This window comes from Ananas comosus, linkage group 10 (assembly GCF_001540865.1).
Source record: "Ananas comosus cultivar F153 linkage group 10, ASM154086v1, whole genome shotgun sequence".
Lineage (NCBI taxonomy): Eukaryota > Viridiplantae > Streptophyta > Magnoliopsida > Poales > Bromeliaceae > Ananas > Ananas comosus.
Genome location: NC_033630.1, coordinates 12,920,535 through 12,935,170, shown reverse-complemented (window position 1 = coordinate 12,935,170; position 14,636 = coordinate 12,920,535). Strand labels below are relative to the sequence as shown.

Sequence of the window (14,636 nt, the reverse complement as noted above, 5' to 3'; positions counted from 1 at the left end):
TGTGCGTTTGGTTATGAGGATGAGTTTTACAAGTTAGTAGCACTAATGCCCTCATAGAAAAATTGGTGGTGATAGGTCATATACTTTTCGTAAGGACAATAATAAGTGTTAGGATAACAAAAGAGATGTGTGGGAACCCCTCTTTCATGTCCCATTGTTCTCTCACATGAAGGGCTAATAAAAGACCAAAAGGATCACAGTGGGATTGGAGAGGACAATCATGAGTCAGGCTAAGGACTTAGGGAGAGATTAGGCTCAGGTACAACTTTAACAATGGCCCATTTCACCTTTATACGTTACCTAGATATTAGGTCAAAAACCAATTCAAAAAGGTGTACTCAAGTCGACTCAACTGGCCCCACTGACGCTACTAACCAAGATAATATACCGAGTCTTTTTTATAACATAGAACAGATATTTTATAAAGAAATAAAAATATTTTGATAGAAATATAAAAATATTTGTCGCCGTCGTTACAATTCGAAGTCATTGTATTATTCTGATTATTATTATATAAATAAATGTCATCTGAAATATATAATGCAGAGGGATTTTTGCGCTTCTTGTATTGGAATTTTGGGACTAGATTCACGTTATTGTCAATTTCTAAAAAAATAGAAAAAAAATATAAGAATGGGAGAAAAAAACTTATTTTAATTTTCTGTTTTGTACGACCCTGCATGAGTGACACACGCACGCACCAGGCCACAGCATACGGCGCAGTTTTGTCGCCTATGTGTCTGGTCACAGCCCCGTAACTTCACCCACCGTTGTCGGCGTAGAAATGAGATTAGGAATGCAAACGAGACAGATCCGGAGGGGGTGGGTCATCTTTTTTATATTTTAAATTCTATTTTTATTTATTATTTTATTCAGAGCTGATCCGGACAGGATCAGACTTTTTTTGGCAAATCAGAGTGGATTGGGGCGGAAACCTCACCATCTCGGTTCCATTTGCATCTCTAGTCTAAGTTGTACTTTTGGTTCTCAGAACTATGAGGCATGTGGTACTTTGATTGTCAAACATTAATTTGTTGCATAAGTTTTGACTTCAGCAGGTTAAATTGCTGCAATTAAGTTTAACAATTCAATTTAGTTGAATAAATATTGACGTGTCGCTAATGTGGAATCGATATAGCGGTATTGTGACTAAGAATAATACAATAATTACCAAGATATCACATTATTTTTTCATCAGCGAAACGCATATATTTAGATATATTTAGTTAATTTAACTGGATTTTGAGACTTGGTTGTAACAATTTATTAAGTTCAAGCTAGACTATTATAAATTAGGGGCAATTTTAAATGTGCACCTCAAAATTTTAGAAGTGTCACAGATATTTCTTCAAAGTTGTCAATATCAGTATTACCTTTCAAAATCCATAATTGTATCATAAATACCCTCTCCGCCAAGGTCTCTTATTAGAAAATATCTAATTAACACATGTTAATAAAAATTTTACTCAAGTTAAAACATAAAATGATTAATTTACCGTAAAAAGGCTTATTGTAGCTAACATTTTGGCTGCTGTGAGAGACTAATGAAATTATTTTCCGCGCACTCAGTTAATTAGATTCCTATGTCTCTGCTTCTAAAACCCTAAAACAATAATAAAACTCTAAAAAAACTCTAATATCCTAAAACCCTAAAAAAATATTTAAAATCCTAAAATCTTAAAACCCTAAACCCTACAATCCTAAACTCTAAATCTTAAAACGCTCCATGGGTGAAATTGGGTAAACGGTTAAATTTTAAATGGAGTTAATTAATTAACAAGGATAAGTTTGATAGTTTCATAAAATTAAAAGAATATTTTTGATATTAATAACTTTTCAGAGGCATCTATGTAATTAGGGATAGATGGAGATTATAGCCCTGTAAATTAATTTTTGAGGATCAAAATGTCACAAGTCTCAGTATGTTTCTCAAATCCCACAATTAATCATTGAAANCGGACCGGTGGTTGGTTGGTTGATGGATGAAGTGGTTGGTTTGGAGGTGAACATGATCCTGGTTGGGCTCATCATCATCAGTGTCTCTCTCTATCGCTCTCTTTTATCTCTCACCATCTCGAGGAGATCTCCCGTATATCTCTCATCCAACTCGAGAAGATATCTGTAGTACAAAGGAGGGAGGGAGCTAGGGAGAAGCGACACTTCCTGATTAGAAAAAAAATTTAATTACTGTATCGCACTTGTATTACATCATCAGTAACAAGTTAATCATAATTTTTTTTAAAAAATATATATATAATAAAAATATTTTTTTATTAATCATGATGAGACGGATGAACTAAAGGAGAGTAATTCTATTGATTGGAGACATCATGTCAGTATATAATTGGTGCACTCTAGGCTTTTTTTATGTGATTGACATGAGCCCTTCGCCATCCCCTCCCCCCTCTCAACAGGCTCCAAAGGACAAATTCACCACAACTTTATCAAAACCATTCCTCTCTCTCTCTCTCTCTCTCTCTCTCTCTCTCTCTCTCGTAGCGGAGGCTCTTTTTGGAATTGTGGGTACGAAAATTGCTTCACATGACAGAAAAATAAAGGTGATCATATTTTGTCGCGCATAAAATATCGAGTCCATCAGAGATATACTTTTGCGGTCCCATCGGAAAGTAATTTAAGAAATAAATCTTTGTAGTGTTGGGTGGCTCTCGGCGCTAACTATGTAGGGTTCGTTTTTGGCTCATGTTGTATGATGTTTTGGTAATTCTCTATATTTTTAATTGAAAGTATTTAAATTATTACCATTCAACTCAAGCTGGATAATTATAATATACATTGTAAATTATTAGATGGTAGAAATATTCAATTATCATGAGTTAGAAAGTATTCTCATCGTAAGAATCATTAGTCTATTAATAAGAAAATATTGATTTTTAATAACCTCTCATACAAGTAGATTGATAAGTTATTGTTATTCTTTACACGAAATATACAATATTTTTGAAATATTACAAACCTTAAACCAAAAGGCCTCTTAATATTGTTCAAAAGATTGATCTAGTATAAAATAGACTCAGGAATATATATGAACATTCTCACTCACATGCACGATGAATATGAATGACACGTAAAATGATAGGCAAGGTAGAATCAGTTAAACATCAAAGGTGAGAATTGAATCAATGATCTTACAGGATGAATAGTTTTAGAATTAGCTCTAAAACTATATTATCCAAAAAATTAATTTAGTAATAAACAGGGTCAGAAATATATATTGAAAACTGATAAGCTACATAGGATATTATTATTATTATTATAAATTATTTTTGTAGAGCCATGTGAGCTGATGCATCGTCTAAATGAGGGAAATGTAATAATTTCATGATATCAATTTGAAAGAGTGTAAGTAGAAAATTTTAATTCTATGTTATCATTTCAATATGGAATGATGGTTATGCATTATATATATGTACATCATTAGTATATTAATTGGTAGAGTAATTAATTTATATGCATTTTGCAGTACTAATTTAACTGTAGGTCACATTAAATTAGTAACAAACGATTTTGTAGGATTAGTAAGAAAACTTTTGTGACTAAGAATATATAAGACAAACATATATATACCATGACATATTCTGATGAAAATTTTATATTGAAAAGTCAACGAAGGATTTAGAATATGAGAAATGCTATTAATTTGTGCACCCAACTTTGGATATAAATCTTACACTCATTCCTTCCCAAGTTTAAACAACCCTTTTGGAATTTTAGTTTTAAGAAAATAAAAATATAATAAGACTAGTGTGAAGAAAATTTTAGATATAAAGGGTATGTAAAAGATTTACACCTAATTTTTAATGTAGAAATAGCATTGCTTTTAAAATATTGTTGATTAGCATTAAGAGTGTTTGGTTCTATTGTTACAATTCTAAAATAATCATTTCTAAAAATAAATGTGAGAGAGAAGAGTTTCAACTCTCTCTCTCTCTCTCTCTCTCTCTCTCTCTCTCTCTCACACACACACACACACACACACACACACACACACACACACAAACACTTCCACGCTACACACATTATTGTTTTCATCTTGTGTAAAAAACTTTTTTTTTTGGAGATGGGGGGCTCACGGAATAAAGGAGTGGAAAATACAAATGTGGCTCATGTTTATTGATATGTCAAATCTATCAGGACTAACGCACAATACTATATACATGTGCACATAAATAGTAGTGCTTATACTTACCATAAATAACAACGTAATAAATGTACCAATAATGTGCACAATAAAATTATTAACCTGTTTTTTTATTATTTTACTTGTCAAAATCATATTTTGAATATTAAATTATCATGGCAAACTATGCATAGTTGACTTCTAAAGGGCTGAACTGCTTTTACTAATATGCTCAAATCAAAACCCAGATAGTGATCACATATTATAACGAAGGACATATCCTTATTGAACTAACTCTCTCTATCTCTCTCCATAAGAGCTCAATTCTATATATATATATATATATATATAGAGTGAGGCTACTATGCTATCGGAAGTACGGAGCCTTCCGTGCTTCCAGCTCGTTTTCGATGTTGCGACTTTCGAATCGTCGATCGGCTCCGTTAAACTTGATCTAGAGTATTTGGAGTACCTAGAAAATAAATTTTATTATTTTTCGATATCATTTGCCTAGTGATCGAATGGGCTCAAAATCAACAAATTTCAATGGCCGTAGTGAGCCGTTTGCAAGTTTAACGGTGTAGAAATATCCAAATCACGTGAAATTTTGATAGAAAATTCTTTATACTATATAAAACAAGATCAATATCTTTGATTTAAAATTTTAATGTCATATTATTACATTTTGTAAGATTTTTATTTTCAGCCGTTGATTTTGAGCCCCTTCGTTCACTAGGCAAATGATATCGTAAAATCATAAAATTTATTTTCTAGGTACTTCAAATACTCTAGATCAAGTTTAATGGAGCCGATCGACGATTCAAAAGTCGTAACATCGAAAACGAGCTGGAAGCACGGAAGGCTCCGTGCTTCCAATAGCATAGTAGCCTCACTCTATAGATATATATAGTAGGGCTACTATACTCTTATGAGTATTGGCCCCTTTGTACTCATAAGTTATTTTCGATGATGGGGCTTTCGAATCGACGATCCACTCCGTTAAATATGATTTAGAGTATTTGAAACTTCTAAAACATAAATTTTGTAATTTTTTGAAATCATAACAAAGCCCATCAAACCGGCATAAAATGAACGGTCAAAATCGAACGATGTCTTAAAAATGGATGATCGGATCTTTTAATTTAAGATCGGAGTTATTGATCTTTATCTAGGTAGTGAATAGAATTTTTTATCAAAAATTCAACCTATTCCAATTCTTTTACACCGTTAAACTAGCAAGTATCCGATACTGGCCGTTAAAAAATATTGTCAATTTTGTGAGCTTTTGATCGTAAGGTAAATGATGTCGAAAAATTATGAAATTTAATATCTAGAAGTTTTAAATGCTCTAAATATTGTTTAACGGTATGGATCGTCGATTCAGAAGCTCTATCATCGAAAACAATTTATGAGTACAAGGGCGATCGTACTCATAAGAGTATGGTAGCCGAACTATATATATATATATATATAGAGAGAGAGAGAGAGAGAGAGAGAGAGAGAGTTAGGGTCAAATAAATACTATTAATAATATTTGGACTCTTTTGCTATCGATTGTTTAGCTGTTAAATCTACACTTTAATCAATTCTACCCTTTAGATTATATTATTCAACCAACCACCCACTCAATCTTAGGAGGACCACCACTAAGCCCTAGGGGGCCACTATCATCCTAACCCTATAATTTTTCATTTAAGGATTAAAAACTCGATAGCAAAAGAGGCTAAATACTATTAATAGTATTTCAGCCCAACTCTCTCTCTCTCTCTCTCTCTCTCTCTCTCTCTCTCTCTCTCTCTCTCTATATATATATATATATATATATATATATATATGTACGTTATATATGTACATATAGGGCTGAGCTAGAATACATCTAAAAATACCATCCTATTAGTATTTTTAGGTTTTTAGCTCTTAGATCTACTCTTTGACTATTAGTAGTCCTTGGATCAAATGCTATTCTACCTATACCAATCAACCCAAGTGGGTTACTATCATCCTAATCCTACAACACATCTATCCAAGGGCTAGATATCTAGAAGTACTAATCCCTTGACGGATTTAGAAGTATTCTAGCTTAGAGAGAGAGATATATATATATATATATATATATATATATACATGTTTTAAGATTTTCTTCATAATGTGACTCGTTGTTGAATAAGTCTATATCAAAATTATGTAAAACATTTAGTTTTGTACCACTCATTAGTTTATTCATGATATAAAGTAATATTTTAGTTTAATATTTTACGATATATTTTTTGCATGATTATTTTAAGCATACATAAGGTGATCATGAAAATTTAAAGTAGGATTTATAGACTTCATACGGTTATAAATTTTGAATCACATAAGATTGTTAAGAAAATTATTCAAAACTTTTATTCTTTTTTCGCTGTGTTTTACAATAATATGAACTATATTTAAGAATAGCCACAGCATCTTAGTTATAATATTTACTGTGACGCCCCAAGTACCAGGCGATGTGAGACTCGTCTTGCTAGTCTTGTCATTTCGACCGTGGCTTAGCCGAAACTCATCTCACACTTCCGGCTGGTAATTGGCTCCGATACCAGCTGTGACACCCCAACTTTCCAAGGAGTCATCCATCCTAAGAGTACTCCCGTCCTAACACACTTAACTCTCTTAACCTCTTGAGACTAGCCACCGTCCAAAATGCTTAAGTCGGGTTAAGAGTTCTAACCTTATATCTTATATATATATGATCATCTGGGGTCTCACACTTATGATATTTTTATAAGATGGTATTGAAATTCATATGGATTCTTAACTTAATTTTAATAGTCATTCAATGTCAAATAAAATTATTTGCACTTTTCATTATGCTTAGAATTAGCCACAATATTCTATAAATAAAAAAAAAAATAAGCATTTACCGACATTGAATTAAAGATTGACTATTTATTGCAGTCAAATAAATAATAATTTTCTAAATTTTGACTGAAATAGGATACTGAATTGAATTTGTAGATAGCGAATTTTCTTATACCCACAGTTACAAAAATATCGTTATTTAGAAATTAGTTTTCTGCCAGTCTTATTATTAAATAGATAAATTTTATAGGTGTAATGTCTCTACTCACAGGAAGGTAGAATTTATCTAATCTAAAAATTATTATCTTATAGTAGGCGATAAAGTTTTGTATTTTCTTTGTTCTTACAGATTCTTTCTCTACCGCATTTCTTAATGATATTTCTTATATCCCTATACTTAGTGGGGACAACTATTCTAATTGGAAAGAAAATATTTCTTTTAATTTTGGCTTATATGGATTTAGATTTAGCTCTGCGCTTTGAGCAACCACCTAAGGTAGTGGGGCCATTTACTACACAACAGAAATCCGCACAGAAAAAGTAAGAGCGATTCAACTACTTAACTTTGATGNGAGAGAGAGAGAGAGAGAGAGAGAGAGAGAGAGAGAGAGAGAAAAGAAGAAGAAGAAGAAGGAGGAGGAGGAGGAGGAGGAGGAGCAAAATAGAAGTAGCTAGAGAAATAAAGTGGGAAAAAAAAAGAAAAGAAAGGGCAACAATCTCTTTATTCTTGGGTATACGGATCACATGATCACATCAGATATATATGTTGATGAGTTGAGCAAGATGGTGCAAACAGTGAAGTATCATGGGAGGAGAATAGTAGGTTTGAACCATTTTGTGGACCAACTGTCTCAAGATGGTTTCCTGCCTTTTGATGGTCAATAAAGCTATGAAGTTGTCTGTCCAATCAATCATCAGCATTTGGCCTGGTCCATGTTCAAACAAAGCAAAGAAGAAGAGAAGAAGAAGAAGAAGAATAGAGATATCATATAAAAACACACACCATAATATATTAATAACGTAGTAATTTATAATAAGCAAAGATCATACTCATCATGTGTATGGAAGGTTAGGGAGCACTAATATGGCCCTTGAATTTAATTGGTAATTTCACACTCTCATAAACCAATATATTATATAATGGATAGAGGATACTTAGAGGAGTCTTCTTCTTATCTCTTGCTTTTCTCTTTTTTCTATTCTAGAGTTTTCCTTGTTCACACATCACCTACTTGCACTCAGTAGGTACTTATGCTTCAAGCTTTCAAGAATGAAACAAATTATATATAAAGAAGAATATTAATTAATTTACTAACAAATAAATAATGGCTCCATAGTTGTGAAAACATGCATGTTTGTGTTTACAAGCACAGAGAGAGAGAGAGAGAGAGAGAGAGAGAGAGATAGGTTCTCTCATGAGTTACAGAGATTGAAAAGCTACAAGTTAGAAGATATTCATGCAGTACACTACTCCACAAATTAAGATTATCCCACAACTAGTCAGTTGTAGCTCACAATTAGATCATAGCAGAAATAAACTCCATATTCACAATGTAGGATCTCTATTGTGAGACCAACAAACAATATTATGATGTGAGTGGTGCATGTGACAGTACTATTTATTGCAAAAATGCAAGTTACAAACTACACAAAACAGTACATTTTATAGCTGCCACACAATTGAGTCTGAGAACCAACATCTGTGATTAGTATATCATATTTCATGGATTGTACTCATCAGAGAATATCATTCTCGGCAGTAATATTAATTGGTTCTCTTCTTAACTAAGTGTCCTCCTTCCAGGAATCTCTAAAGTTAAAAGTTATGGATCCTAGCTAGGCCACCAAAGCGTATCCAGATAAATGTCCATATAAATGATAAAAGAACCTTTGGTCTAACAATAAAATAAGAAAAAAGAAAAATTGAAGTTGGTTTCTTTGTATTGAAGTTATTGAACCAATCATAGCGGTTCATTGAACATAAACTGAACTATTAGTTTTTATTAAATGTTACTGGTCCTGCAGATCTGTACTACTGAAAAGAGAAGATCACGAGTTAGTATACAATACTCTAAAATGTGTATATATGATGAGCACAAGCAATCCAATCTTCCTAGAATACGATATAAGTTCCTTAAACAAAAAGATAATGAGATCGAAGAGAATATAACACTTAAAAAGTCTACCAACCTATCTTCACTTTGTACAAAAAAAGGAGAAAAGGTGTGTTCATCACCAACTAATTAATAGCTAGTGTTAGTAGTTTACTTCAATTAATTAATTAAGTTCCTTAGAGTACTACCCTTATTAATGTGGTCTACTATTAATGAACATCTTAGAGAAGAACATTTTCCCCATGATATATATAGATAAGAGTCCCCAGACACATACAACATGAGATAAACTTGAAGATCAAAAATCCTAAGGTTACTTACCTTCGTTTTTTTTTTTCTTTTCTTTTTTTTTTTTAATAGAAAAGCTAGCTACTTACCCAGTTGAATCTATAGCAATACTTAATAATCTCTCCCGCACAATGAGTAGCTCACATACTACTCTCTCCTCCTTCGCTCTGATCCATATGATCTCCTGAGCTTATACTCCCCTCTCCTGAAGGGTTGGCACTTGTGCACCATGGAGTAGTGGTAGCAGTAGCAGTAGCAGGGTAATTAGGCACATGAGATGCCACCACCCCATAGCCCTGGTTGAACAATGGCCCCCCCACCCCTCCTCCATTCCCAACCCTCCTCCCATACTCACCTGATCTCTGGTACAAGCTCCCCAAGCGCTGCGCCGACTGCGGCTGCTGCAGATGCCCCGTCGGGATCTCGCCGCATGCGTACCGGAGCAGGTCGGCATGGGCGATCTCGAGCTCCTTCTGGAGCCTCTGGACCTGTCTCTGGAGCACGGAGATGGCGCCGACGCATCCGTAGACCGGGTCCTTCACCCTCGCCTCGGCCTCGTAGGCCAAGGAGTTGACGGCGTCCTCGCGCTGGTGGGGGAGGAGCTCGTTGAGTAGCTTCGTGACGTTGCTCGCGCCAAACACCTTGTGAACGTTTATGAATTTCTGCGGCTCCTCGGGCGGGAAGTAGGGGGCGAAGATGCAGCCCGGCATGCACTTTCGTCGCAGAAACTTGCAGGCGGCGCAGGGGGAGTTTGAGGTGGAGGAAGAGGAGGAGCTCGAGGATGACATGCTTGATTAATTGATCCCTTAATTAACTGCATATATACATATCCAAGAGTTAAATATGCATATGCATATGCATATATACTCCATGCATTAGTTCATTAAGTTTCTCTTTGAGTAGAATCTAACTTAGATCTAACTGAGTTGCAAGTGTAAAGTTGCTTCTGTTCTAGCCAGGTACCCTAGCTACTTTTCCTTTAACCTGTATGATTAATTCTTAGGGTTAGGGTTTGGTGATGGAGGAGCTTGCATTGCTGATTTCTCTACATTTTGAAAAACCTAGCTCTATAGCTACCTGAAAAAAAAAAAGAAGAGAAAACCCCATGAAATTAACTTGATTTACCATTTAGTCTCAAGGAGAATAATTAGAAGAAATCTTACTTTCCTAAAAACTAGTTGCACCTTCTTCCATGCTAAGGTAGGATATATATATAATATTGTTGCAACTAATACATATGACTAGTTATAATTTTCTATTAGTGTATACAAGAAGCAGCATCATCACCTTACCCTAAAACAAAGATAACAATGGAGGGAAAATCTTTAAAAATAACTCTCACTTTCTATTTTCTAGACTTAGAAACCTATATCTATTGAGGAAGGAACAAGTATTCATTAGTTACCTCTCTTAATTAGATCTGAGGAAGGGCTCTGATCAAAGGGAAAGGCCAAGTGGACTCTTCCCCCTTTGTTAAAAGAGCTCTCTCAACGGCTAGCAGGGGCTCATCAGTTTCTTCCAAGATCCAAGAAGCTGCAGTAAGAAGAAACAAAAAGGTTTCTCAGATTTAATTGATTTTCTTGTAGTGCATGAGCACTGAATCGAAAGAAGAGAGGGTTGCAGAGAAAACAACCAAATTCATTTCATTGTTTCTGTGGGGGAGGAAAGCATGTAAACAGTACTGTTAGGAAAAGGAAAGGTGAGTGGGTTTGAGAGAGAATAGCATTTAGTGTTTGTGCAGAAGAATAAGGAAGGGCCAAAAAAAATAAACAGCTTAAAAAAAAGAGAAAAAAAAAGAGTGCTTGTAATTATTTTCAGTACAACTATAAAGGTTGACTGTGACACTGCACCCATGAGAATATCTTGTACACATCATCTCATCACATCTTAAATAGTACTAGACATGTATATATATATATATATATATATATATATATAAGCCACATGATTTCTACTTGGTAATGTCTCCCTACGTGGTAGATCAGAGTATTTCAATTTAGCTACTTACAAAATGATAGTAAAATCCCTCCCCCCCCAAAAAGAGAGAGAGAAAGTGATTATAGTATATCGACACAAAAAAGATTGAGCAAAACATAGAATAGGTATATTTATATATGATGCATGCTTAATTCACACATATGGTGCTCTCCATCTATACTCTGGGGAATAAAGAATAAGAAGCATAGTACTAACCTATATTGTACTTTATGGATTCTCAAAATAGATCCGAATTAGGTCTTTCACCTTAATAATCAAAACCCTTAGTTGCTTTATTTGGGATGAACTTGTGATATATACCTGTGTTAGTTACCATTAAATACTGTCCGATGCTTTTTAAATTACTCACTTCTCATTGAAAATGTTGTTCTTAACAACAAAATAATATGCATGTCACAATATTAGATGCATGTAATAAGGTGGCAATTTTCGATTGGTGGACCCGTGAAATTTGTGGGTCAATGTACAGTTATAGCTCCAACATGCATAGCAATTCGCAGAGCAATCAAAACAGGTCACCTTGTTTGCATTCATGTAATATATATATATATATATATAGGCTAATGCTACTATCCTATTAATAGGATAGGAGCACTTGTCCTATCAAGTTGTTCTTGATGATCGAGATTCCGAATCGATGATCGGAGCCGTTGAAGTTGATATAGAGTATTTGAAATATCTAGAAACTAAATTTCATAAATTTTGATAATGGTTTACATGGTGATCAAAGTGTCGTAAAATCGATAATTTTTGACGGCCTATATGAGCCGTTTGCTTGTTTAACGGTGTAGAGCAATCTAAATTGCTTGAATTTTTGATGAAAAATTTTTTATACTATTTAGATAATGTTTGATAACTCTGATTACGAATTGAGAAGTTACCTTATTTTAAGAAGGTTAATTCTTTTTTCATGACCGTTTTTTTGCACATATTAGAAGTTGATAGATTATTTTTATATCAAATTTGGTTTCTAACAATTTTTTGTGTGATCACTTTAACGGTGACGCTTATTTCAACTTTGAGTTCTGAATTCATTCCATAGATTGAGTAGGCAGAGGGTACTGCCTTTAAAGGTAGGATGGTAGCGGGCCTATATTATATTTAGTGTTTTATATATATATATCTATGTATATTTATATTGCGATCCAAGCGGATCATGTGCCTTGTTAACCAGCACCGGTCACTATTACTGGGTGTGTATGAAGTTTTGGTTTATGTTCGATTACTCGGATTTTTTACCTTTAGTTGTTTACTTATTGCAAACAGGCGACCACGCATCACCCTAGGGGGTGCACAATTATCCTAACCGATATCTTTTAATCCAATGGCTACATCTACAAAGCACCAGTACTCTGATACTTTTCAAGCGATGGAGCTGCAAACTCTATATATATTTAATTTTCTTTTTATATATTTTTTAGCTTTTCGCGAGGCCACACGCCTGCCATGATTTTGAATTTTATGTAATGTAATGACGTTTCAGAGTATATTTTTTTTCTAGATACCAACCTATAGTTACAAGCTATCAGCATGTCATAAGTAACAGATTTGTTGATCACACGAGTATATTCTACGCCAATAAATTATAAATGTTCAAATTACAATTACAATTACATGAGGATGTAATACTATATTCTTTCGTTTGACTGGCGAATTCAAATCGTATATCTAAGGAGCACTTCAAATTAGTGAGTCATTTTCTCGTACTAAACATAGCCGATCGGTTCTACGATGAAGGTAACTTTTTTTCCGATTCTAGAGATGACATTTGCAAGTACTTTCTATATTTTTGTGTTTAAAGCATCATTAATGAATAATCTTTAGTGCTTGTCTATAGATATGTACATAGATAACATTATATGATGCTTACTAATTATATTGACTTTTATAAGAATATTGTATAGGTTATTTCTATCTTGTATGTAGATTATCATGAATCTTTACCTTGGAGAGGAAAGGAAGTTTGTATGATTTATTTGCCGCGCGATTCCGATCTTAAACCACCTTATGTAGTTAATGGAAGGAACCAGATGGAATGATGCATCATGACATTAATTAGTAGTGAATATGTTTTTTATCTCTTCACTGAGTTCTCTAATTATCGATCAGTATCATTACGGCCAAACAGTCGGAACTCAGATTTAATATGTCACATAATCCGTGTCAATGGTCCATTATTTTATGATGCAGTTTTGATGCTGCTAATCACGGCCCCGGATGCTCGCCGCTCATTGTGGTATTTAATGTGAATTTATTGCGAAATGAAAGGGTTGCTCAAAATGTTTTCTATGACATAGTGTTAATTCATGCCTTCGGCATCTGATCTTTTAAAATTGGAAAAGCAAAACAGTTAGTATATTAATCTTCGTAAAGATGAATAGAATGATTCTTAAAAACAAAATTTCAATAGATCTCAACACATGTTATGACAAGTTTTCCTCCTACCTTATCCGATTTTGACATCCCCAATTTAATAGTTACACGAACGCTTATGATAAATAAAGAACCAAACAGCATGGTTAATTGGCACATAAAATGTGATCATAATGCCTTTTCCAGCTAAATAGGCGGCAGTATATGTCCGATTAATCATGAATGAATCATCATGTTCATCGAATAGTGCTTGTCTAGTGAAGAGTTGTATATCTAAGCTCACTTCAGATAAGAAAATCTAATTAATTATAGACTTCGATAGAAGTATATATGCATGCACAAAGATTATGCATGACCAAAAGATGAAACACAAAAAATCCAAAATACTCAGAAATTCAATACTGGGTAAATTAATATACAGTGGCCTAGCTAATTAACACCATATTTCTATAGACTAATTCAAACCACTGATGCAATTTTTTTTACATCAGCAAAACTAGTATAATCTTCACATATATCAAACCATCAATATATAAGTTCAAATAAGCTAATTCAGAAACTGCGACAACAGTGGTGTAACAACAGTTTTAAACTTAGTTAAGAAGATATTATTAATCTTGCTGTTCAAGAGAAAGGCAAATAGTTATATATACTAAAAGAGATTATTCATACCTTAACACTGATGATTGTAGAAATACATATGCCTCCAAATTTTCTCTGCAGCAGTATATGGTTGAGAGCTTTACATTTTCCTTTCTCTTGAACAGCAAGATTAATAATATCTTCTTAATGGTAAAGCACCGCAAGGTTTACTGTGGTCCAAAAGGATATATACTACTATATTTGCAAGAACCCCAATTGCATAGAATCATGTTAAAAAAAAA

At 33.7% G+C, this 14,636-nt stretch overlaps 1 protein-coding gene across 4 annotated transcripts; it reads right to left on the bottom strand.

Annotated features, from left to right (window-relative positions):
* Positions 9,258 to 11,132, bottom strand: LOC109716603 (LOB domain-containing protein 25-like). Of its 4 annotated transcripts, none has more exons than XM_020242137.1 (3): positions 11,015 to 11,127; positions 10,787 to 10,914; positions 9,259 to 10,195 (listed from the first exon to the last, which is right to left on the bottom strand). In XM_020242137.1, exon 3 carries the CDS (start codon positions 10,167 to 10,169, stop codon positions 9,522 to 9,524), a length of 648 nt encoding a protein of 215 aa, XP_020097726.1. In that variant the 5' UTR covers positions 10,170 to 10,195; positions 10,787 to 10,914; positions 11,015 to 11,127; the 3' UTR covers positions 9,259 to 9,521. The 4 variants fall into 4 exon arrangements, 3 of the variants coding, with proteins under 3 accessions (XP_020097727.1, XP_020097726.1, XP_020097724.1); XM_020242135.1 differs by having other exon boundaries at positions 9,259 to 10,191; XR_002217976.1 differs by lacking the exon at positions 9,259 to 10,195 and adding an exon at positions 10,232 to 10,458 and having other exon boundaries at positions 11,015 to 11,132.